General features: G+C 43.5%; 1 protein-coding gene across 1 annotated transcript; it reads right to left on the reverse strand.

Moving 5' to 3' along the window:
- Positions 1 to 3,505: 3,505 nt before the first annotated feature.
- On the reverse strand, positions 3,506 to 25,535 carry LOC110534748 (uncharacterized). Its single transcript, XM_036933903.2, has 10 exons — positions 25,050 to 25,535; positions 24,412 to 24,548; positions 22,960 to 24,165; positions 21,443 to 22,532; positions 12,567 to 12,778; positions 11,520 to 11,892; positions 9,817 to 9,953; positions 9,217 to 9,432; positions 5,292 to 5,364; positions 3,506 to 5,188 (listed from the first exon to the last, which is right to left on the reverse strand). The coding sequence occupies exons 1-10, from the start codon at positions 25,345 to 25,347 to the stop codon at positions 4,002 to 4,004; spliced, it is 4,929 nt and encodes a 1,642-aa protein (XP_036789798.2). The 5' UTR covers positions 25,348 to 25,535; the 3' UTR covers positions 3,506 to 4,001.
- Between the last annotated feature and the right edge of the window lie 361 nt (positions 25,536 to 25,896).

Below are 25,896 nucleotides of genomic sequence, written 5' to 3' on the forward strand. Positions count from 1 at the left end.
ACACCTTTGAAAGACACTGCATTTTTCAGGTGCACATCAACATGGCGCTGTAATCCTGAGCGTTTGGTTGGTTTAAAGCTGAGACAAAGTGGACAGTGGAACAATTTGCAGCAAGTTGTGCATCTTGTGAGTGATAGTAGAGAATTGACAGGAACAATCGAATGGTGCACCTGTAACAAATAACTTCAGGTCAGTAAAAAAATAATGAGATCGGCTAATTGTGGGGCTTAACAGAGTTCTATGGTGCCATATTTATTGGAGCATCAATTAAAGTGTATGCAGAAAGGATAGGATTATATTAAGGATTAGGGGTAAGGCGTATTCATATACAAAATACATATATCTGACATCACACACAAACAACCACGGACAATAACACATTACTGGCTCCAACGCAACACACTGTGGATAGCAAATATCATGGAATGTTCACATATATTCAATGTCCCAAACATATGTAAGCAACGCCACCAGCCAGCCAACTCACGTTAGCCAGCCAGCCAACTCACGTTAGCCAGCCCAGCCAACTCACGTTAGCCAGCCCAGCCAACTCACGTTAGCCAGCCCAGCCAACTCACGTTAGCCAGCCCAGCCAACTCACGTTAGCCAGCCCAGCCAACTCACGTTAGCCGGCCCAGCCAACTCACGTTAGCCAGCCCAGCCAACTCACGTTAGCCAGCCAGCCAACTCACGTTAGCCAGCCAGCCAACTCACGTTAGCCAGCCAGCCAACTCACGTTAGCCAGCCAGCCAACTCTTGTTAGCCAGCCAGCCAACTCTTAGTACAAGTTAGCTATCTAGATATGAAACGTTAAATTATGCTTCTTATTTGTATTAACATTAAGAAGTTGCATTGTTTACCTTGGTATTGTCCGTACATGTCGTTGAAACTTATAATTTGCTATGAAATGTGAGTATAATTCATATAGTCTCTTATTAGGCCCCCAGTATATGATCACAAGCTCCACTGACCTCATCTTCCGTAAGCTTAACCAGAGAGGATGTGGTCTTTGGTTTAACAGGCTGTGATGGTCCTTGCGATGACATCGGTAACAGTGGTGGAGTGTAATCATCATGACCTGTGAGATCATCGTGGTCCATGGGATCATCTTCCATATCAGCACCGCTGGCCTCGTCTTCATCCTGCTGTTCATCAACAGGGGTCTTTCTCAAACCTGGTGGGGTAACATACCAGTTAAGATTTGGGTACTGTGAATCACAGTACCTTTAGTACCCTAGCTACGAAGGCCCATATTCCATAATATCTAACTTACTAGAAAAAAAAAGAGTTGCCATAACATTGACTGCATAGTGTTACAGCTAATGATGATCTGTACTTAAAGGGATTTACATTGGATCCCACATTTATTGGGGACAACTGACTCCTTCATTCACCCCCAATGTGTAGTGTTTACCTGGGTGATCGCTTGCTCTCATTTACACAAGCCATATTGGAGTCAAAAGGGCTAGGTTATAGTTAACCCTAACCCAAGATTGAGTGTGGGCCAAGCACCCACCCATACAGGGTTATAGGTAGGTAGCTCGGGTCAAAATGCCAGCCGAGCTCTTCCTCTCAGATTTAAAAAAATAAAAACAGGTTTGTGCAGTAGGCTATAGGCCCAATACATTACTGCATATTTATTTTACCTTTATTTAACTAGGCAAGTCAGTTAAGAACAAATTCTTATTTTCAATGACGGCCTAGGAACAGTGGGTTAACTGCCTGTTCAGGGGCAGAACGACAGATTTGTACCTTGTCAGCTCGGGGATATGAACTAGGCCAACGCTCTAACCACTAGGCTACCCTGCCGCCCCATATTGTCTACGCTTGAATTGAAATTATATTTTAGTATTGCCAAGAGCAGGTTAGTTAAAATCTATGGCACCTTTTTTATGAGTTAAAATGTTCCAGATTGACTGACTTGCATGTCTTAAAGTAAAGATGGACTATCGTTTCTCATTACTTATTTGAGCTGTTCTTACCATAATATGGGACTTCGTGTTTTATCAAATAGGTCTATCTTCTGTATACCACCCCTACCTTGTCACAACAGACCTGATTGGCTCAAACACATTAAAGAAGTAAAGAAATTCCACAAACTAACATTTAACAAAGCACACCTGTTAAATTAAATGCATTCCAGGTGACTACTCCATGAAGCTGGTTGAGTGATCAAAGCTGTCAAGGCAAAGGTGGCTACTTTGAAGAACCTCAAATATAAAATTAATTTTGAAATGTTTAACACTTTTTTGGTTACTACATGATTCCATTTGTGTTATTTCCTAGTTTTGATGTCTTCACTATTATTCTACAATGCAGAAAATAAAGAGATACCCTTGAATGAGTAGGTGTGTCCAAACTTGACTGGTACAGTACATATTACCAAGACTAACCTGTACCACAGCACATTGGCTCGGTACCCCTGGTATATTGCCTCGTTATTGCTCCCCCCTCCTTACTTAAAAAAAACAGCATTGTTGGTCAAGGGCTTGTAATGTTAAGTAAGCATTTCGCGGTAAGGTCTACACGTTGTATTCGGCGCATGTGACAAATAATTTGATTTGTGACCTCACCTTCCATTTGTATACGATCAGGAGAACGGCAAGGGTTAAATGCTTGCACAGTCTCCTTCTCCATCGTCAGGGGCTTCCTGTTCGGTTCATGGCTACACTCCATTTCCACACGAAGGGCAGCGTAGCTTTCTTCCATTATTTGACACACTGCTCGCACGGCTGCTGCTGTTAAAGTTTCCATAACGGACACTACACGCGCACGAAAAACGATTTCGTTGAACATCTTTTTTTATTATTTGACTACAAGCACAAGCCAGCTAGCCTCTTCTCTGCAATGCTTCTACACCTGCATTGCTGTTTGGGGTTTTAGGCTGGGTTTCTATACAGCACTTTGAGATATCAGCTGATGTAAGAAGGGCTTTATAAATACATTTGATTTGATTCTCCTTCTTCGGGATTGGCCTATCGCATACAATTTAAATGTACATACACCGCTGCTGTACTAAAGTGAGGCCAGTCATTTCCTACCTACATTAAATTCTCATTATTTCTGTTCCTAAAATAAATAAATCCACCAACTAACCCTACACCTATTTAATTAAAATCACCCCCCTCTCCTCTCGTACACCAAGGTATTTCTCTGCAGCTGTCACCTACACTCATTAAAAACCCACTAACGTTACCATTCCACTACATGATCCTATCGGGTAGTACAGTACACCATGCAAACGGCCTGGGGGACGGGACACCACCTCCCAATATACCCTTTAACTCTTGTCAAATACCGTACTTCTATGCAGCTGTCACCACTTTATTTTTCTGTGATTGCTATGAAGACAACCTTACTAAGCAGGCTAGCTAGCAAACAAACTTACCCGCGCAATACCCTTTTCCGGGGTTAAACCATCTACTTCCGGAGAGGGCGTAAACACTGAGATCACAGTTTACCGTCTGATGATAAAGCTTTATGCATTATTCTCAAAGACAAAATATGTTCATCTCATTTCCCATGAGTTGGTTTATTTCTCAAAACATCACAAAAAACGTTAACTTTAACACAAGCATGTTCCTTGTGACAATCTTATTCATGCCTGATTATTTTCAACTACACAAATACTGTAGGAAGTTGTATAATAAAAAGTTTAACTTTATAGACATGATACTTACTGTATGTTGAACCAATATAACAATCTGCAGCAAACATTGAGTCATTCTTAAAAAAACAAAAGTTTGACAAATTGCTCCAGAATACAAAATAATAGTGAATACAAATAACAGGTACAACAACCTTTAATGTGTGTAGGTGCTTGTCGGAACTGGGAAAGTTGGAAATCCTCGACTTGCTAACTGGTTGAACACGTGTATAACTATCAAGTCGAAAAATTCAGAGATGCAGCATTTAGCCAGAGCAAATCACACACCTCATTCAATTTCCAATCAATTCAGAAAACACAATCCTAAATCAACACAACAAATCGATACAACCTATCATTTCCTTGCGTGAACTGCCTGGTGTCTTATCAGATTGCTCAGAAAGGAGAAGTTTTTTCCACACTGGGTGCAGTGGAAACGTTTTTCCCCTGTATGGACACTCTGATGCACTTTCAGGTTGCTGGAATGAGAGAACTGTTTCCCGCATTGAGCGCATCTGAAAGGTTTCTCCCCTGTGTGTACTCTCTGGTGCCGCTTCAGGCCACACAGCTGGCTGAACTGCTTCCCACACAGGGCGCACTCGTACGGTTTCTCCCCTGTGTGAACCCTCTGGTGCATCTTGAGCTGACAGAGGTGAGGGTACTCCCTCCCACAGAAGGTGCACCTGTAGGACTTCTCCCTCTCCGCTCTGTCCTGATGAGTCCCAGTCCCGTCACCCAGGTGGGTGTCGGGGGCGCTCCCAGGAAAATCCACCCAGGTGGGGTACTGCAGCTCCCCGGTTCCCTCGTCCAATGGAGCAGTGGCGGTGGTTGCGGGGTTCTGAAAGGTGCCGAGGCGGTTGTTGAATGCGCCGTCCAAGCCGATGGTGTAGAAGTGATTGTCAGATGAGTTCTGTCTCGCTGCTGGCTGGACACCTGGGTGAGGATGATGATGATGATAAGCGTTACTCGAATGTCCTCCGAGAAGCATGGCATCTGCTTCACTATGTCCTCCTTGATGACGCCTGGGTTCCATGATGTCACCTTGTCTCCACGACGAGGGCGTGCCATCCCCATCTTCCCCCTCGTCAACATGGAGGGGGTCAATAACTATGACCTCAGACTTGACCTCTGAACTGCCCTGGGAATTCTCGTGTTCACCCCTCACCATCTGAGGAAGTGGGGGAATGGGGTTCACCTTTTTGAGAGGCGAGGGGCTTCCTGAGACTGTCTCGGCAGCATAACTAGAACAAGACGGCCGATCATTCGCTATATCACTGCCTCTTCGCTTACGGGAGTTTACAGGCAGATCGGTTGTTCTCTCGCGGTTCAGGCTGCGCTGCTGTTTAGCAACAGGTCCTGGACCTGTGAGTTGGAGCACCTGGCTCAGGCTCTCAGGCTCTGGGTCTGACTTGAAAACAGTGTCTGATCTGTTGACAGTCACTATGCTGTGTTTGGTTCTGAGCTGCTCAGTGAGCTCTGTTTGGTCCGTGTCTAGAGAGGTCGGTGTGTTTGGGTCTGTCATTCTGTGGCCACTATCAGTGCCTGAAGAAACAACAAAAGCATGATGGTCATATGCAGTCAAATAAAACAATGAGGTTGTCAATCAGTATGTCATTTTTCATTACAGCAATCCATAAATCATTACCTGGGATCTCCCTCAGACCTTCTTCTTTCTTCCATGGCTGGAGGTCTCTCTCCCCTTCCACAGTAGATTTGGCCTGAAAAGAGGAGGGAGGAATTAAGTACAGACATGAGCTCTACAAAGCTCTCAAACAAATGCAGGTCTATTATAACTCAGATATTACTAGGCTATAATATTGATCTGATGGCTTGAATTAAGATGTTAATTTACTGATTCAACTCATGGACACAGAAAATCTGAAGCTTCTCTGTCCTCAAAACATTTGAAACTAAAATTGGGACTGCAATAATTTCCTGTACTTTTGAAAGGAAAACATAATTTGCTGCCAACTGACTGATTTCATTCGTAAGCAATGTGAGAATACATATGTAGGGTCAATGTGAGAATATATATGTAGGGTCAATGTGAGAATATATATTTAGGGTCAACGTGAGAATATATATGTAGGGTCAACGTGAGAATATATATGTAGGGTCAATGTGAGAATATATATGTAGGGTCAATGTGAGAATATATATTTAGGGTCAACGTGAGAATATATATGTAGGGTCAATGTGAGAATATATATGTAGGGTCAACGTGAGAATATATATGTAGGGTCAATGTGAGAATATATATGTAGGGTCAACGTGAGAATATATATTTAGGGTCAAACTGAGAATATATATTTAGGGTCAACGTGAGAATATATATGTAGGGTCAACGTGAGAATATATATTTAGGGTCAAACTGAGAATATATATTTAGGGTCAACGTGAGAATATATATTTAGGGTCAACGTGAGAATATGTATTTAGGGTCAATGTGAGTTTATTAGGTACACCACCCCCTTCACGAAAATGGTTCGCTCCTACAGACAGTGAGTCTGGTGGCCCTGGCTTGCTATATAAAGCAGGCAAACAGGCATCAAAGCATTCAGTTACTGTTTGATTGAACGCTAGAATGGGTAAAACAAGCGACCTAAGAAACTTTGAGCATGGTCTGATTGTCAGTGCCGGGTGCGCGGTTCCAGTATCTCAGAAACGTCCGGCCTCCAGGGACTTTCACGCACAACCGTGTCTCTAGGATTTACCGTGAATGGTGCGACAAACAAAACATCCGCTCAGCGGCAGTCCAGTGGACGAAAACTACTTGTTGATGAGAGAGGTCGAAGGAGAATGGCTAGAATAATGCAAGCTAACAGGCGGGCCACAGACAGACAAATAACGGCGAGGAACAACAGTGGGGCGCAGAACGGCATCTCGGAACGCACAACTCGTCGGTCCTTGTAACGGATGGGCTATTGCAGCAGACGACCACACCAGGTTCCACTCCTATCAACTAAAACAAGCAGAAGCGGCTCCAGTGGGCACGCAATCACCAACACTGGACAATTGAGGAGTGGTACAACAGCATAGCCATCGTCAACATCTTTGCAGATTTCGGCTACAGCCACGTTGGCTAGCACTGGTCCGACAAATCCTGGTTCCTGTTGCGTCATGCTGATGGCAGTCAGGATTTTGCACAAGAAGCATGAGTCAATGGCCCCATCTTGCCTGGTGTCAACGGTACAGGCTGGTGGAGGTGGTGTAATGTTTTCCTGGCACAGGAAAATACCAATTGAGCAACGTTTGAACACCACAGCGTATCTGAACATTTTTGCTGACCAGGTGCATCCCTTCGTGGCTACAGGGGGGTCCGACCTAGTACTAGATGGGTGTACCCAATAAACTGTATTTACGGTCAAGAAGCACCATGAGGGGCCTCCTGAGTGACACAGCGGTCTAAGGCACTGCTTCACAGTGCTTGAGGCATCACTAAAGACCCGGGTTTGATCCCAGGCTGTGTCATAACCGTCCGTGTCCGGGAGACACAGGGCGGCGCACAATTGGCCTAGCGTCGCCCGAGTTAGAGGAGGGTCTGGCTGGGGGGCTTTACTTGGCTCATTGCGCTCTAGCGACTCCTTGTGGCGGGCCCGGCGCCTGCAAGCTGACTTCGGTGTTTCCTCAGACACATTGGTTTGGGAGGACGCATGACTCGACTTTCGCCTCTCCCGAGCCCTTTAGGGAGTTGCAGCGATGAGACAAGATCGCAATTGGATCGCAATTGGATATCACAAAATTGGGTAGAAAAAGTGGGTAAAAAAATAAAATAAATAAGAAGCACCATAATTCTTTGAAAAAATATTATTTATTGAGGGAATTATAGGATTTAATGAACAAATTGGTACAAAAGGACAGTTTTTCACTCTCACGGTACAATTGCAGGATCTGCTATAACGTTGTGAGGCACGCAGTATTCTTATGAGAAAACAACCACTATCAACCTTAAAAGTGAATGTGAGTGATAAACCAGCCTTGTCTCATAGACTAGATGTAACATAGTACATCTAAATCTGTGACCCTCAAATGAATATATGTTACGTTTAGTATAGTTACATAAGAAAGAAGGTTACTTAAGGCAAAAATGAAAGGAGTGTGGTTGGTTGGCGCGGATGGGTGGGTGAACAACGCAAAAGTCTAGCAACCGAAAGGTTGAGTGTTCAAAACTCATTATGGACAACTTTAGCTACTTTGCATTTTAGCTAACCCTTCCCCTAACCATAACCCTTTAAACTAACTCATAACCTTAACCCAGCTATCACCTAGCTAACGTTAGCCAACACAAATCGTAATTCGTAACAGCAAATTTGTAGCGCTCTGTAAGAGCCGACTAGGTGAAAAATCTGTCGACGTGCCCTTGAACAAGGCACTTAAGCCTAATTGCTCCTGTAAGTCGCTCTGGATAAGACCGTCTGCTAAATTACTAAAATGTAACAAATGATAAAACATTTTTTTAACATGCAATAGATAGACTAAGGCAAACATATGACTCATGATATTGCTATAACAGCTTTTTTCAATAGGAATCTCTTGCTTCTGTGTCAGTTCTCAATGATGAAGCTTCTGATGTCTTTTCAGATTGCTGGAGTGGGAGAACCTGCGTCCGCAATGTGCACAACTGAAGGGCTTCTCCCCAGTGTGGACGTTCAGCTGCATTTGTAGCTGCCTGGCGCACACAAAGCTCTTCTCACACAAGGTGCAGGCGAACCCTCGCTTCCTGGTGTGGACAACAGCGTGCTGCCGCAAGCCGCTCTTATGGCAGTTCGGGAAACTGTACGGTTGTTCTACGGTGCATAGTCTACTGTGTATAGTCTACTGTGTGTGGTGAGATTAATCAAGTGAGATGAAATTGTCGTGCTTGGTCTAAAATACAACCAGGAAGTGAGGTATGAACTGGTTGTTGAGCTCCTCTTCCTGGTATTTCAGAGTGTCTATGGAGGCTTGTCAACAAACACCAACTAGCTTTATTGGCCTCACCTGCATTTCCTGTGTCAAGATGGGTGCCTGTATTTATCTCTGAGGGCCGGAAGCCAGGTGAAACCAATTGCGTTGTGTTGTCTCTCATCGAATCGTGGTGATTCATTGGTGTGTTTCTGTTAAACCCTCCCACTCCCTGCTTATTTCCAGTCCCATTGTCCTGTGGTGTAGTAGCTGTACTCACCTGACACCACTCGAAATCTCTATCTACCTGCTGCCCACTGGATACAGAGTCAATCACTATCACATGTTCTGATGAGGAATGGAATGACTTGGGGGAAAACCTGTGGTTTTCTAACCCTATACTTCTCATTTCTATGTCTGAGCTAGTTTGTGTTTCTAGGCCCACTTGAGCCACTCCCTAGGTCCATTACTTTAGTGTGAGCAGCAGAGGCACCACCACCAGTCGCTACTACCTCTCTCCACACCTGGTTTAAAGAATCTCTTAGGAGATTGAGGCCCCCGTTCATGTCACACTTAGTGTCCAGACTCTGCCCCTCTGCTCTGGGTTCAAGTCCTGTAAACTGTTGTGGTCCCTGGTTCACATTCCCTGTTTCTGATTGGAGGAAGATGAGGTCAGATCCACTGACCTCCAAAGCGGTGTTGTTGAAGTTGTTGTTGCCTCTGGGGCCACTGGACTGGAAGGCGGGGTCCTCTGTGGTGGCTGCAGCCGGTTGGGTGGTTAGTTCTCTGCTGCCCTCCACTGTTCTAGCTGGGTGGCTGAATCTAGAGTCCTGGTCATCTGCTTCTCCCTCCACCTTGATGATCAGCAGGTCTGGTTCCCCTTCCTCTGTCTCTGCTGACTGCTGATGGGGTTAAGTGGGAGAGATGAGTGAGTGAGACAGAGCATACACTATCTACTGAATGGAGATATGGGCATGACATGGGATTTAGTGAAATTCATAGTAGTTGTCTTGTTGTTATTGTGTTCTAATCAGTGGTGTAGTGGAGGGTAAACTCCACCGTCTGTATTCTGGGTGAGCGTTTACAAACCGTTTGTGCAAAAATGCATTGAAAGTATAGAGAGTATTACTTTACTAACTGCAAACATCTCTGGTTATAATGTGCTGACATACACGTCTATACAGACATAACCTCATCCCCAGGCGGAAGGAAGTGTCTGGTGTCCGAGACTAAAACAGACATAAGTCTGTGACAGTCTAAAATCGTCTGTTAAAATTGGAACTTACCTCATCACTTGTGGCATCCATATGCTTTGATGGAGAGACATCCTCTTGGTCCACGTCTATGGGCTGTCTGTCTCTTGGTATACTGCTGTTCCCAAAACTCTTGTTGGAAAGTCTGTTTCTGCTTTGCCAAGTAGGTCCTGGAAATAATAAGGGAGGTTAAAAAATAATAATAATTAGAACTACACTACATGGCCAAAAGAATGTGGACACCTGCTCGTCAAAACTCTCATTCAAAAATCATGTGCATTAATATGGAGTTGATACCCCCTTTGCTGCTATAACATTCTCCACTCTTCTGGGGAAGCTTTCCACTGGATGTTGGAACATTGCTGCGGGGACTTGCTTTAAGTCGGGAACTGAAGTTGGGCGATTAGGACTGGCTCGCAGTCGGCGTTCCAATTCATCCCAAAGGTGTTCGATGGGGTTGAGGTCAGGGCTCTGTGCAGGCCAGTCAAGTTCTTCCACACAGATCTCAACAAACCATTTCTGTATGGACTTCGCTTTGTGCATGGGGGAATTGTCATGCTGATACAGGAAAGGGCCTTCCCCAAACTTTTGCCAGAAAGTTGGAAGCACAGAATTGTCTAGAACATAATTGTATGGTGTAGTGTTAAGATTTCCCTTCACTGTGACTAAGGGGCCTCGCCAAAACCAGTCCCAGACAATTAATCCTCCTCCACCAAACTTTACAGTTGGCCCTATGCATTGGGGCAGGTAGCGTTCTCCTGGCATCCGCCAAACCCAGATTCGCCCGTGGGACTGCTAGAGGGTGAAGAGTGTTTCATCACTCCAGAGAATGCGTTTCCTCTGCTTCAGAGTCTAATGGCAACGAGCTTAACACCACTCCGGCCGATGCTTGGTATTGCACATGGTGATCTTAGGCTTGTGTGCAGCTGCTCGGGCCATGTAAACCCATTTCATGAAGCTCCCGACGAACAGTTTTGTGCTGATGTATTGTCCAGAGGCAGTTTGGAACTCAGCAGTGAGTGTTGCAACCGAGAACAGACCATTTTTTATGCGCTTCAGCACTAGGTGTTCCCGTTCTTTGACCTTGTGTGGCCTACCACTTCACGGCTGAGCCGTTGTTACTCCTACACGTTTCCACTTCACAATAACAGCACCTACAGTCGACCGGTGCAGCTCTAGCAGTGCAGAAATTTGACAAATTGACTTGTTGCCAAGGTGGTATCCTATGGAGGTGCCACATTGAAAGTCACCAAACTCTTCAGTACCACCATTCTACTACCAATGTTTGTCTATGGAGATTGCATGGCTGTGTGCTCGATTTTATACACCTGTCAGCAACGGTGTGGCTGAAATTGCAGAATATATATATATATATATATATATATATATATATATATATATATATATATATATATATATATATATAGTATATGACAGTTTAATAAATTATGATCACTTTCTATATGCCCCCATCCATCAATTATCTTTTTACAAAGAACATGGCAAGCATAATACGTTCATGACGTGTGTAATGTGTATATAGAGCTAGAGGGATCCTAGCTGTGTTGACAGCACAAAGTAAGCATGCTGGGCCCTAAATGTTTTGACATAACATAAATCATGGATGTATTATGTTTGCTTTAAACTTTGTAAAACACAATTGATGGATGGGATCAATTGAAGATTCATGTAATTTAGTCTATGTGCACACTGTCAAATTCATCATCATCACCAACCTGTCGTTGCAGTCTCTCGATGGTTGTGTCTGTTTATGAGGCGTATTCCATGGAAGCGATTGTGGACGGACCCCTCTGAAAACTTTCTCTCAGCCCGAAACCTAGCGATCTGAAGTTCCATCAATTTCATATTCCTCCGGAGAAATTCGTTCTCCTTGTGGCTTTGGGACATCTCCAGATGTACAACGGCATAGCCATCGTCAACAACTTTGCAGATTTCGGCTACAGCCGCGTTGGCTAGCACCTCCATGATTGAGGCTATCTGCGCCTGGAACTCGACCACGGAACCCGACATTGTCCCCCGACGCTTTTGGCCCCTTTTCAATATGAAAACAGTCTTTGTGTTTGCTATATTATGACGATATATAGGTATCTAGCAATCTAGTAAAACAAATACAATCATACCAGAAGCTAAACATCGACAGATAGCTTTTGATTGTAGCTAGCTTTATTTTCCTCGTCACAGTAATGCAATCATATGCTGGGCTGTATAATTTAAAGTTTAACACCGCCACCTACCGTACAGGAGTGCTACAACAATGTTGTACCTACGAAAGAAACATGCTATTTCGTGTAAACATTTCATGAATTTTCATGATTTTTTAAATGTATTACTGTACTTTGGATCATCACTGCACCAATACAAATTCATGAGGATGTTTAAAATCTTCACCTTTAATAATATACATTAACAGTCCACTCTGGACCAAGTATCAAGCCAGTTGAACTGAAAACTCAACCACTACACACAGAGGGTAGTGTTCAATGTGGAAAACTTCCACACTGTTAACACATGGACCAAGTTTTTATTTGAAAACCCCAGAAGTGTGGAGCTTTTTTCCTTACGACCAGGGCCAGGAGTTTTTTCACACCACGTGCCTATCATTACACCAAGTGGAGATGTGTGAATTTGCCCCTAGATGCTGATCTTAGGTCAGTTATTATTTTATTTTCCACAACCTGAAGGTTAGGATTGGGAGAGAGGAAGAATATCCTAGATTCGTGCCTTGGGGAAACTTCACCCTGGAACACTCAAGGCAGCCCAACGTCATGTGGCCTTCCGCCAGTGTGGACGAGGTGGTGCTTCTTCATGTTGCCGGACTGGGTGAAGGACTTCCCACAGTAGACACAGTGAAATGGTTTCTCTCCGGTGTGCACCCTCTCATGCATCTTCAGCTGGCGGCTGTGGGAGGAGCCCTTGAAGCAGTGGCTGCACCGGAGCTGCCTCTTGGCTGATGTCAGCTGTTGCAGCTGCTTTTCTATACATTTCGATGAAGAAGTGGAGCCTGTTGAAATTCAGGAAGGGGGCTTGCTTCCCTCTTTAGGGAACCTGGTAGAGAGTAACCCTTGGGGATGAAAAAGCGGTTTCGGTTGGACATTGAAATATAGCAATTTGGACCTGGATCCTACAGTTCTCCCTCACTCTGTGTTTTGAGCGTCAGGGGGACACTTGGCCTGAAAAGAGGAGGGAGGAATTAAGTCGACGGGCATGAGCTCTACAAAACTCTCCAAACAAATACAGGTGTATTATAACTCAGCTATTACTAAATCAAATCAAATTGTATTGGTTACATGTTCCAAATATACAACAGGTATAGATAGACCTTACGGTGAAATGCTTACTCAAGAGCCCATTCCCAACAGTACAGTTAAAAATATAAATATTTACAAAATAAAAAAGTAAATAGTAACACAATTAAAACAATAACGAGGCTATATACAAGGAGTACCAGTACCGATTCAATGTTCCTGGGTTCGAGGTTGTTGAGGTAATACTTTATAGTATCTACTTGTGGGTAGGGATAAAAGTGACAAGGCTACATTATTGATCAAATGGATTGAAGGAAGTTGCTCCTTTACTGACTCAACTCATGGACAAAGAAAATCTGAAGCTTCTCTGTCCTCAAAACATGTAAAACTAATATTGGTCTGCGGTAATTCCCTGTACTTTTAATAGGAAAATGTCCTTTCCTTCCAACTCCCTGATTTAACTTGGACGCAATGTGAGAATATACAGGTAACTGTCAAAATAAAGGAAACACCAACAAAGTTTCTTAATAAGGTGTTGGCCACCACAAGCTGCCAGAACAGCTTCAATGCACCTCGACATAGATTCTACAAGTGTCTGGAACTCTACTGGAGGGATGCGACGTTTCTTCCTCGAGAAATTCCATCATTTGGTGCTGTTGATGGTGGTGGAAAAAGCTCCAGAATCTCCCATAATTGTCTTTCGTGAACTAACACTCGCTCTTCACTTTTTCCCCTCCTACTAGCTCTGACTTTGCTGATCGCTAAAACATTTTACTTGTCTGTGATATGTGGTTGTCCGACCTAGCTATCTTAAGATGAATGCACTAACTGTAAATAAAATCAAATTTTATTGGTCACACACACATTTAGCAGATGTTATTGCGGGTGTAATGAAATGCTTGTGTTCCTAGCTCCAACAGTTCAGTAGTATCTAACAATTCACAACAATACACACAAATCTAAAAGTAAAATAATGGAATTAAGGAATATTAGGACGAGCAATGTTGGAGTGGCATTGACTAAAATACAGTAGAATACAGTATATACATATGCAGTATGTAAACATTAATAATGGAACACTAGTCACCTTAATAAAGTGACCAGGGATTCCATATCTATGTACATGTAGCCTCTAAGGTGCAGGGTTGAGTAACCGGGTGGTAGTCGGCTAGTGATGACTATTTAACAGTCTGATGGACTTGAGATAGAAGCTGTTTTTCGGTCTCTCGTTCCCAGCTTTGATGCACCTGTACTGACCTCGCCTTCTGGATGATAGCGGGGTAAACAGGCAGTGCCTCGGGTGGTTGATGCCCTTGATATTTTTGGCCTTTCTGTGACATCAGGTGGTGTAGGTGTCCTGGAGGGCAGGCGGTGTGCCCCTAGGGATGCATTGGGCAGACCGCACCACCCTCTGGAGAGCCTTGCGGTTGCGGGCGATGCAGTACCAGGCGGTGATACAGCCCGACAGGATGCTTTCTATTGTGCATCTGTCAAAGTTTGAGGGTTCCAGGTGCCAAGCCAAATTTCTTCAGCCTCCTGAGGTTTAAGAGGCGCTGTTGTGTCTTCTTCACTACACTGTCTGTGTAAGTGGACTATTTCAGATGTCAGTGATGTGTACTCCGAGGAACTTTTCACCTCCTCCACTACGGTCCCGTCGATGTGGATAGGGGCGCGCTCCCTCTGCTGTCTCCTGAAGTCCATGTTTTGTTGACGTTGAGTAGGAGGTTATTTTCCTGGCACCACTCCACCAGGGCCTTCACCTCCTTCCTGTAGGGTGTCTCGTCATTGTTGGTAATCAGGCCTACTACTGTTGTGTCGTCTGCAAATTTGAAGATTGACCTTCGATGTGTGCGTGGCCACGCAGTCATGGGTGAACAGGGAGTACAGGAGGGGGCTGTGCACACACCCTTGTGGGGCCTCTGTGTTGAGGATCAGCGTAGTGGAGGTGTTGTTTCCTACCTCAGGAAGTCCAGGTCCCAGTTGCACAGGGAAGGGTGTTCAGGCCCAGGGCCTCGCGCTTAATGATGAGCTTGGAGGGTACTATGGTGTTGAAGGCTGAACTAGTCAATGAAGAACATTCTTACATAGGTATTCCTCTTGTCCGGATAGGGTAGTGTGCAGTGCGATGACTTTGGCGATTGCATTGTCTGTGGATCTATTGGGGCGGTATGCAAATTGAGGTAGGTCTAGGGTGTCAGGTAAGGTGGAGGTGATATGATCCTTAACTAGCCTCTCAAAGCACGTCATGATGACAAAATTAGTACTATGGGGCACTAGTCTTTTAGTTCAGATAGTCATTTATTAAGTCACTCTGGATAAGAGCATCTGCTAAGAGTAAAAAGTAAATGTTCAATTGGGTTGAGATCTGGTAACTGAGAGGGCCATAGCATATGGGTTACATCGTTTTCATGCTCATCAAACCATTCGCTGACCAATGGTAGCCAAAATAATGGCATTCCCAGCATTTTTATGCATGACCCCTAAGCATGATGGGATTTGAATTGCTTCAATGACTTAGGAATCACACCTGTGTGGAAGCACCTGCTTTCAATACACTTTGTATCCCTCACTCCCTAATGTATCCCTCAGAGTTTCTATTATTTTGGCAGTTACATATATAGTGTCAATATACACTCAGTGGCCAACTAGTACCAGGTCGGACCCCCTTTGCCACCAGAACATCCTAAATTCTTTGGGACATGAAAACGTTGCTCAATTGCTATTAAGGGACCTAACATGTGCCTGGAAAATATTCCCCACACCCTTACACGACCAGCCTGTGCCGTTGACACCAGGCATGATGGGGCCATGGCCATGGAGCCGCTTCTGCTTGTTTTTAGTTGATAGGAGTGGAACCTGTTGTGGTCGTCTGCTGCAACAACCCATCCGTTACAAGGTTCTCCTTGTATATAACCTCGTTATTGTCATTTTATTGAGTTACAATTTACTATTTTTATTTGGTAAACTTTTCTTACTTTTTAACTGTATCGTTGGGAAAGGGATCGTATTTCACGGTAAAGTCTACAACTGTTGTATTCGGCGCATGTGAAAAATACAATTCGATTTGAATACACAGTATACACTGAACAGAAGTAAAACGCAACATGCAACAATTGAGTTACAGTTCATTTAAGGAAATCATTCAATTAAAAACAATTCATTTGGCCCTAATCTATGGATATGCATCTGTTGGTTACAGACACTGTACCTTAAAAAATATGTAGAGGCGTGGATCAGAAAACCAGTCAGTATCTGGTGTGACATTTCATTCACATAGAGTTGATCAGGCTGTTGATTGTGGCCTGTGGAACGTTGTCCCACTCCTCTTCAAGTTGCTGGATATTGGAGGGAACAGGAACACGCTGTCGTACATGTCGATCCATCCCAAACATGCTTGCGAGTATGCAGGCTACGGAAGAACAGACATTTTCAGCTGTCAGGAATTGTATACAGATCCTTGTGACATGGGGCCGTGCATTATCATGCTGAAAGACGAGGTGATGGAGGTGGGTCTCAGGATCTCGTCACGGTATCTCTGTGCATTCAAATTGCCATCGACAAAAAAAATCTATTGTGTAATGATCATGCTGTATAATCAGCTTCTTGATATGTCACACCTGTCAGATAGATGGATTATCTTGGCAAAAGAAAAATGCTCATCAACAGGGATGTAAACATTTGTACACAACATTTGAGAGAGAGGCTTTTTGTGCAAATGGAACATTTCTGGGATCTTTTATTTCAGTTCATGAAACATGGGACCAATACTTTACATGTTGCCTTTTTTTTCCTTCAGTATATTTAGGATCAATGTGAGAATATTATTTATTGATTATATTATAGGAATTGATCAACAAAAACTGCAGGGGGGTCTGCAAAAAAATAAATATATAATTATATATACATGTAAAAAGTGGAGAAAAGTGTATTTACAATGTTTATGAATATCATTAGCAAAAACAGAATAAACACATTTTGAATTAGAAGAGATAATATTTTATTTCTAAAGATGTCAACACATTTCCTAATATTGGGTAAATTACACTCACTGGAGCCCATTACACTGGCGTGTCTGACATAGGCTTTGAAAAAGCACCTGTGAATAGGCTACCAGCGTGGCAAGTGCCACTGACTGCTAGTAAGTTCTTTACTTGAACATACATTTCTGTCAACACATGGCTTTTGTTTAAATCAGCTAAATAGCTGCACTTAGCGAAAATGTGTTTGGAGTTAACTTTCTAGCCAGTAGGCCATGTTAGAGTTTCAACTTCCTCAAATTATAAAATGTGGGTATGTCAAAATACTGAATCTACAAAAACTATTCATAAAAATAAAATAAAAAGTTTACTATTTCTCCTTGCCATTATCATTCAAGATGTCATTTTTTTGGCTAACATTTGATCGGTTGCCTGGGAGGGGGTCGCTGGGCAAGAAGATAAGGTTGAAGTGTATGCGGATAATGTAGAATATGAACCATGTGGTGTTTTATAAAACACAAGAGACCTGGGATAACATCCTGAAGACATACAGTGGATTGGGAAAGTCTTCCCTTCGCTTTTTCCACATTTTGTTTCGTTACAGCCTTACTCTAAAACGGATGACAAGCTCTTTTTCTCGTCAATCTACACACACAACTCCAGAATGACAGAGAGACATTTTCACAAATGTATACAAATAAAACAGAAATAACTTATTTACATACAGTACCAGTCAAAAGTTTGGACACACCTACTCATTCCCGATGGGGAATCCTGAGTGGTGCAGCGGTCTAAGGCACTGCATCTCAGTGCTAGACGCATCATTACAGACCCGGGTTTGATTCCAGGCTGTATCACAACCGGACGTGATTGGGAGTCCCATAGGGCGGCGCACAATTAGCCCAGCGTCGTCTGGGTTAGGGGTAGGCCGTCAATGTAAATAAGAATTTGTTCTTAACTGACTTGCCTAGTTAAATAAATAAAAACAAAATTACAGAGTTTTTCTTTATTTGTTCTATTTTCTACATTGTAAAAAAATAGTGAAGACATCAAAACTATGAAATAACACCTATGGAGTCATGTGGAAACTAAAAAAGTGTTAAACAAATCAAAATATATTTTATATTTGAGATCCTTCAAAGTAGCCACCCTTTGCCTTGATGACAGCTTTGCACATGCTTGACATTCTTTCAACCAGCTTCATGAGGTAGTCACCTGGAATGCATTTCAATTAACAGGTGTGTTTTGTTAAATTATTTGGTGGGATGTCTTTCCTTCTTAATGTGTTTGAGCCAATCACTTGTGTAGTGACAAGGTAGGGGTGGTATACAGGAGATAGCCCTTTTTGGTACAATACCAAGTCCATATTATGGCAAGAACAGCTCAAATAAGCAAAGAGAAACAACAGTCCATTACAGATGAAGGTTAGTTAATTCGGAAAATGTCAAGAACTTTTAAAGTTTCTTCAAGTGCAGTGGAAAAACCATCAAGCGCTATGATGAAACTGTCTCTCAAGAGGAACGCCACAGGAAAGGAAGACCCGGAGTTACCTCTGCTGCAGAGGATAAGTTCATTAGAGTTATCAGCCTCAGAAATTGCAGCCCAAATAAATGCTTCACAGAATTCAAGTAACAGACACATCTCAACATCAACTGTTCAGAGGAGACTGCTTGAATCAGTCCTTCATGGTCAAATTACTGCAAAGAAACCACTACTAAAGGACACCAATAAGAAGAGGAGACTTGCTTGGACTGAGAAACATGAGCAATGGACATTAGACCGGTGGAAATCTGTCCTTTGGTCCGATGAGTCCAAATGTGATGATCTCCACATGTGTGATTCCCACCGTGAAGCATGGAGGAGGTGGTGTGATGGTGCTTTACTGGTGACACGGTCTGATTTATTTAGAATTCAAGGCACACTTAATGAGCATGGCTACCACAGCATTCTGCAGCGACACGCCATCCCATCTGGCTAACACTTAGTGGGACAATCATTTGTTTTTCAACAGGACAATGACACAACACACCTCCAGGCTGTGTAAGGGCCATTTGATCATGGAGAGTGATGGAGTGCTGCATAAGATGACCTGGCCCCCACAATCACCCGACCTCAACCCGATAAATATGGTTTGGGATGAGCTGGACTGCAGAGTGAAGGGAAAGCAGCCAACAAGTGCTCAGCATACAGTGGAGCAAAAAAGTATTTAGTCAGCCACCAATTGTGCAAGTTCTCCCACTTAAAAAGATGAGAGAGGCCTGTCATTTTCATCATAGGTACACTTCAACTATGACAGACAAAATGAGAAAAAAAATCCAGAAAATCACATTGTAGGATTTTTAATGAATTTATTTGCAAATTATGGTGGAAAATAAGTATTTGGTCAATAACAAAAGTTTATCTCAATGCTTTGTTATATACCCTTTGTTGGCAGTGACAGAGGTCAAACATTTTCTGTAAGTCTTCACAAGGTTTTCACTGTTGCTGGTATTTTGGCCCATTCCTCCATGCAGATCTCCTCTAGAGCAGTGATGTTTTGGGGCTGTTGCTGGGCAACACGGACTTTCAACTCCCTCCAAAGATTTTCTATGGGGTTGAGATCTGGAGACTGGCTAGGCCACTCCAGGACCTTGAAAAGCTTCTTACGAAGCCACTCCTTCGTTGCCCGGGCGGTGTGTTTGGGATCATTGTCATGCTGAAAGACCCAGCCACATTTCATCTTCAATGCCCTTGCATTGGCTTTGTTACTTTGGTCCCAGCTCTCTGCAGGTCATTCACTAGGTCCCCCATGTGGTTCTGGGATTTTTGCTCACCGATCTTGTGATCATTTCGACCCCACGGGGTGAGATCTTGCGTGGAGCTCCAGATCGAGGGAGATTATCAGTGGTCTTGTATGTCTTCCATTTCCTAATAATTGCTCCCACAGTTGATTTCTTCAAACCAAGCTGCTTACCTATTGTAGATTCAGTCTTCCCAGCCTGGTGCAGGTCTACAATTTTGTTTCTGGTGTCCTTTGACAGCTCTTTGGTCTTGGCCATAGTGGAGTTTGGAGTGTGACTGTTTGAGGTTGTGGACAGGTGTCTTTTATACTGATAAGTTCAAACAGGTGCCATTAATACAGGTAACGAGTGGAGGACAGAGGAGCCTCTTAAAGAAGAAGTTACAGGTCTGTGAGAGCCAGAAATCGTGCTTGTTTGTAGGTAACCAAATACTTATTTTCCACCATAATTTGCAAATAAATTCATAAAAAATCCTACAATGTGATTTTCTGGATGTGATTATCAGGCATCTCTCATCTTTTTAAGTGGGAGAACTTGCACAATTGGTGGCTGACTAAATACTTTTTTGCCCCACTGTATGTGGGAACCTCTTCAAGACTGTTGAAAACGCATTCCAGGTGAAGCTGTTTGAGAGAATGCAAAGTGGCGGCTACTTTGAAGAATCTCAAATATATTTGAATTTGTTTAACACTTTTTTGGTTACTACATGATTCCATATGTGTTATTTCATAGTTATTCTACAATGTAGAAAATAGTAAAAATAAAGAAAAACCCTTGAATGAGTAGGTGTGTCCAAACTTTTGACTGGTACTGTAAGTATTCAGACCTTTTGCTATGAGACTCGAAATTGAGCTCAGGTGCATCCTGTTTCCATTGATCATCCTTGAGATGTTTCTATAACTTGATTGGAGTCCATCTGTGGTAAATTCACTTTCTTGGACATGATTTGGAAACACACCTGTCTATATAAAGGTCACACAGTTCACAGTGAATGTCAGAGCAAAAACCAAGCCATAACGTTGAAGGAATTGTCCGTAGACCTCCGAGAAAGGTTTGTGTTGAGGCACAAATCTGAGGAAGGCTACCAAAAAGGTAGGTTCACCTTCCAACAGGACAATGACACTAAGCACACAGCCAAGACAACACAGGAGTGGCTTCGGGACAAGTCTCAATGTCCTTGAGTAGCCCAGCCAGAGCCCAGACTTGAACCCGATCAAACATCTCTGCAGAAACCTGAAAAAGCTGTGAAGCGACACTCCCCATCCAACTTGACAGAGCTTGAGAGGATCAGCAGAGAAGAATGGGAGAAACTCCCCGAGTTTGTAGCGTCATACCCAAGAATACTTAGACTGTAATTGCTGCCAAAGATGCATCAACAAAGTACAGAGTAGACGGTCTGAATACTTATGTAAATGTAATATTTCCAGTTTTTTTTTTATCTTATATATATATACACATACATACACACACACACACAAAAATGTATAACCTGTTTTGTATTGTCATTATGGGGTAGTGTGTACAGATTGAACGCTTCCCGAATGCACTGTAGAACAAATCAAGTTTGAACCCATGATATTGCTATAACAGCTTTTTTCAATAGGAATCTCTTGCTTCTGTCCAATTTCTCAATGATGAAGCTTCTGATGTCTTTTCAGATTGCTGGAGTGGGAGAACCTGCGCCCGCAATGTGCACAACTGAAGGGCTTCTCTCCAGTGTGGACATTCAGGTGCATTTGGAGATCGGTACGGGACATAAAGCTCTTCTCACACAAGGTGCAGGCGAACGCCCGCTTTCTGTTGTGGACAACCACATGCTGCCGCAAGTCACTCTCGTGGACAAACTTCTTATGGCAGCTCAGGCAACCGTACAATCGCTCTATGGTGTCCGGTCTAACGTGTGTGGCAAGATTACTCGAGTGAGACGAAGTTGTGGCGCTTTGTCTAAAATGGCCGACAGGAAGTGAGGTATGAGCTGGTTGTTGAACTCCTCTTCCAGGTATTTCAAAGTGTCTATGGAGGCTTGCCATCGTAGGTGCGTTCCTCTCAAACACTCCCTCTCCCTGCGTATTTCCAGTCCCATTGACCTGTGTAGAAGCTGTACCCACCTGACCCCACTCAAAATCTCTATCTACCTGCTGTCCACTGGATACAGAGTCAATCACTATCACATGTTCTGATGAAGAATGGAATGACTTGGGGGAAAACCTGTGGTTTTCTAACCCTACACTTCTCATTTCTATGTCTGAGCTAGTCTGTGTTTCTGGGCCCACTGGGCCACTCCCTAGGTCCATTACTTTAGTGTGAGCAACTGATGCTCCATTATCAGTCGCTACTACCTCTCTGCACACCTGGTTTAAAGAATCTCTTAGGAGATTGAGGCCCCCGTACATGTCACACTTAGTGTCCAGACTCGGTCTCTCTGCTCTGGATTCAAATCCTGTGTACTGCTGGAGTCCCTGGTTCATATTCCCTGTTTCTGATTGGAAGATGACGTCAGATCCACTGACCTCCATAGCGATGTTGTTGTAATTGTTGTTGCCTCTGGGGCCACTGGACTGGAAGGCGGGGTCCTCTGTGGTGGCTGCAGACAGTTGGGTGGTTAGTTCTCTACTGCCCTCCACTGTTCTGTCTGGGTGGCTGATCCTAGAGTCCTGGTCATCTGCTTCTCCCTCCACCTTGATGATCAGCAGGTCTGGTTCCCCTTCCTCTGTCTCTGCTGACTGCTGATGGGGTTAAGTGGGAGAGATGAGTGAGTGAGACAGAGCATACACTATCTACTGAATGGAGATATGGGCATGACATGGGATTTAGTGAAATTCATAGTAGTTGTCTTGTTGTTATTGTGTTATAATCAGTGGTGTAGTGGAGGGTAAACTCCACCTTCTGTATTTTGCACAAAAACCTTCATAAAGACATTGGACAGAAGTAAATTATTCCATTAATACAAATATAACTGCACATATATCTTAAAGACTGTTTTCATGAATTTTATTATATACTCTTAAATCCCATTCAAAAACAGCAAGGGATGTGATCCAGGAAGTAGGCAGGACTTTCACAGCGTGTTGCTATAAAACGAACTGACATAATGCTAATCCATAGCTTTTTTTTTTTACATAGAATCTCTTGATTCTGTGTCGCTTCTCAATGATGAAGCTTCTGATGTCTATTCAGATTGCTGGAGTGGGAGAACCTGCGCCCGCACTGTGCACAACTGAAGGGCTTCTCCCCAGTGTGGACGTTCTGGTGAACTTGGAGATGGCTGGCGCACACAAAGCTCTTCTCACACAACGTGCAGGAGAACGTCCGCTTTCTGGTGTGGATGACTGCATGCCGCCGCAAGTCACTCTCTTGGACAAACGTCTTATGGCAGCTTGGGCAACCGTACGGTCGTTCTACGGTGCCAGGTGAAACATCTGTGGCGAGATTACTGGAGTGAGAGGAAGTTGTGGCGCTTGGTCTAAAATGGCAGACAGGAAGTGAGGTATGAGCTGGTTGTTGAACTCTTATTCCTGGTATTGCAGAGTGTCTCTGGAGGCTTGCCAACGAACACCAACTATCTTTGTTGGCCTCACCTACATTTCCTGTGCCAAGATGCATTTCTGTATTTATCTCTGAGGGCCGGAAGCCAGGTGAAACAAATTGCGTTGTGTTGTCTCTCATTGATTCGGTGTGAATCATTGGTGAGTTTCTGTTAAATCCTCCCACTCCCTGCTTATTTCCAGTCGCATTGACCTGTGGTGTAGTAGTTGTACCCACCTGACCCCACTCTAAATCTATATCTACCTGCTGGCCACTGGATACAGAGTCAATCACTATTACATGTTCTGATGAAGAATGGAATGACTTGGGGGAAAACCTGTGGTTTTCTAACCCTACACTTCTCATTTCCATGGTTGGGCTAGTCTGTGTTTCTGGGTCCATTACTTTAGTGTGAGCAGCAGAGGCGCCATCATCCGTCGCTACTACCTCTCTCCACACCTGGTTTAAAGAATCTCTTAGGAGATTGAGGCCCCCGTACATGTCACACTTAGTGTCCAGACTCTGCCTCTCTGCTTTGGGTTCAAATCCTGTGTACTGCTGTGGTCCCTGGTACACATTCCCTGTTTCTGATTGGAGGAGGATGGCGTCAGATCCACTGACCTCCATAGCGGTGTTGTTGTAGTTGTTGCCTCTGGGGCCACTGAGGTGGAAGGCGGGATCCTTGCTGGTCGCTGCAGCCGGTTGGGTGGTTAGTTCTCTGCTGCCCTCCACTGTTCTGGCTGGGTGGCTGGACCTAGATTTCTGGTCGTCTGCGACTCCCTCATCCTTGATGATCAGCAGGTCTGGTTCCCCTTCCTCTGTCTCTGCTGACTGCTGATGGGGTTAAGTGGGAGAGATGAGTGAGTGAGAGAGCATACACTATCTTCTGAATGGAGATATGGGCATGACATGGGATTTAGTGAAAGCCAAAGTAGTTGCCTTGTTATTGTGTTAGAATGTGCTGACATACACAGCTATACAGACATGACCTCATTCCCAGGCAAAGCGTTCTGGTGTCTGAGACTAAAATAGACATAAGTCTGTGACAGTCTAAAATCGTCTATTAAAATTGGAACTTACCTCATCACTTGTAGCATCAATATGCTTTGATGGAGAGACATCGTCTTGGTCCACGTCTATGGGCTGTCTGTCTTTTTGAATGCTGCTGTTCCCAAAACTCCTGTTGGAAAGTCTGGCTCTGCTTTGCCAAGTAGGTCCTGGGAATAAAGGGGGAGGTACAAATAAATAAATGAATAACTATGATGTTAACAACATTATGATCATCTTCCATATGACCTCATCCATCAATGGTGTTTTTACAAAGAACAAAGGGAGCATAATACGTGTATGACGTTTTATAATGTGTCTATAGAGCTAGAGTGATCCTAGCTGTGTTGACAGTACAAAGTAAGCATGGCATACACTGAGTGTACAAAACATTTACAACACCTGCTCTAATGTATTTCTGTGTTCATATTTCAGTACAACATAGGGATTATTTAGACTTTAAGGATAGTGAAAAAATCATGCTGTGAGGAACAATAGAGCCACTCTACAAATTAGTACTACCACATACACAGTGGGTGACAATGGGCCTTCTGCGCCTTCAAGAAGGGCTAATGATTTCTAAAATAAGTATTATAATAATTATATTATTTTCAATAATGTTGATTCTAGGATGTTCTTTGTGTACACGGTAATAATTTATCATCACCAACCTGTCGTTGCAGTCTCTCGATGGTTGTGTCTGTTTAGGAGGCGTATTCCATGAAAGCGATTGTGGACGGACCCCTCTGAAGACTTTGTTCTCTCTGATCGAAACCTCGCGATCTGAAGTTCCATCAATTTCATTTTCCTCCGGAGAAATTCGTTCTCCTTGTGGCTTTGGGACATCTTCAGGTGCACAACAGCATAGCCATCGTCAACAACTTTGCAGATTTCGGCTACAGCCGCGTTGGCTAACACCTCCATGATTGAGGCTATCTGCGCCTGGAACTCGACCACGGAACCCGACATTGTCCCCCGACGCTTTTGGTCCCTTTTCAATATGAAAACAGTCTTTGTGTTTTCTATAATATTATAATAATCTACAGGGTCTAGTTTGCTATTAAAATAAAGGCAATCCTATCAGAAACGAAACATCGCTAGCTTTGTTTGTAGCCGGTGATTCTTTCCTTTTCATCATTATGCTGGACTGTGCAATTGAAGTTTAACACCGCCACCTACTGTACAGGAGTTCTCCATCACAACAACGTTGTAGCTAAGTAATAAAAAAACGAGGCTTGTGGCCCCAAAAATGTTGGGGACTACCCGAGCTATTACAAAACATGTTTTTTTCCACATCTATAATGGCTGTCATTTATTAAAATGGGTGATTGTGTAAAATTATTTTGCTGAAGAAGTGGTTAATTGATAGATATTGTGACAAACGCCCTAAACTAAAAAAAGTGCACAATAATGCCTGGCTGGAAGTGGCATTCCCACATATGTAACCCAATATTTGCTGTCTGCCCCACATACACAGGCAAACAGCATCAGGATATCTTAATGGATCTTGGAAATATA

The sequence above is a fragment of the Oncorhynchus mykiss genome, chromosome 10 (assembly GCF_057628025.1).
Source record: "Oncorhynchus mykiss isolate SJ-2025 chromosome 10, ASM5762802v1, whole genome shotgun sequence".
In the NCBI taxonomy this organism is placed as follows: domain Eukaryota; kingdom Metazoa; phylum Chordata; class Actinopteri; order Salmoniformes; family Salmonidae; genus Oncorhynchus; species Oncorhynchus mykiss.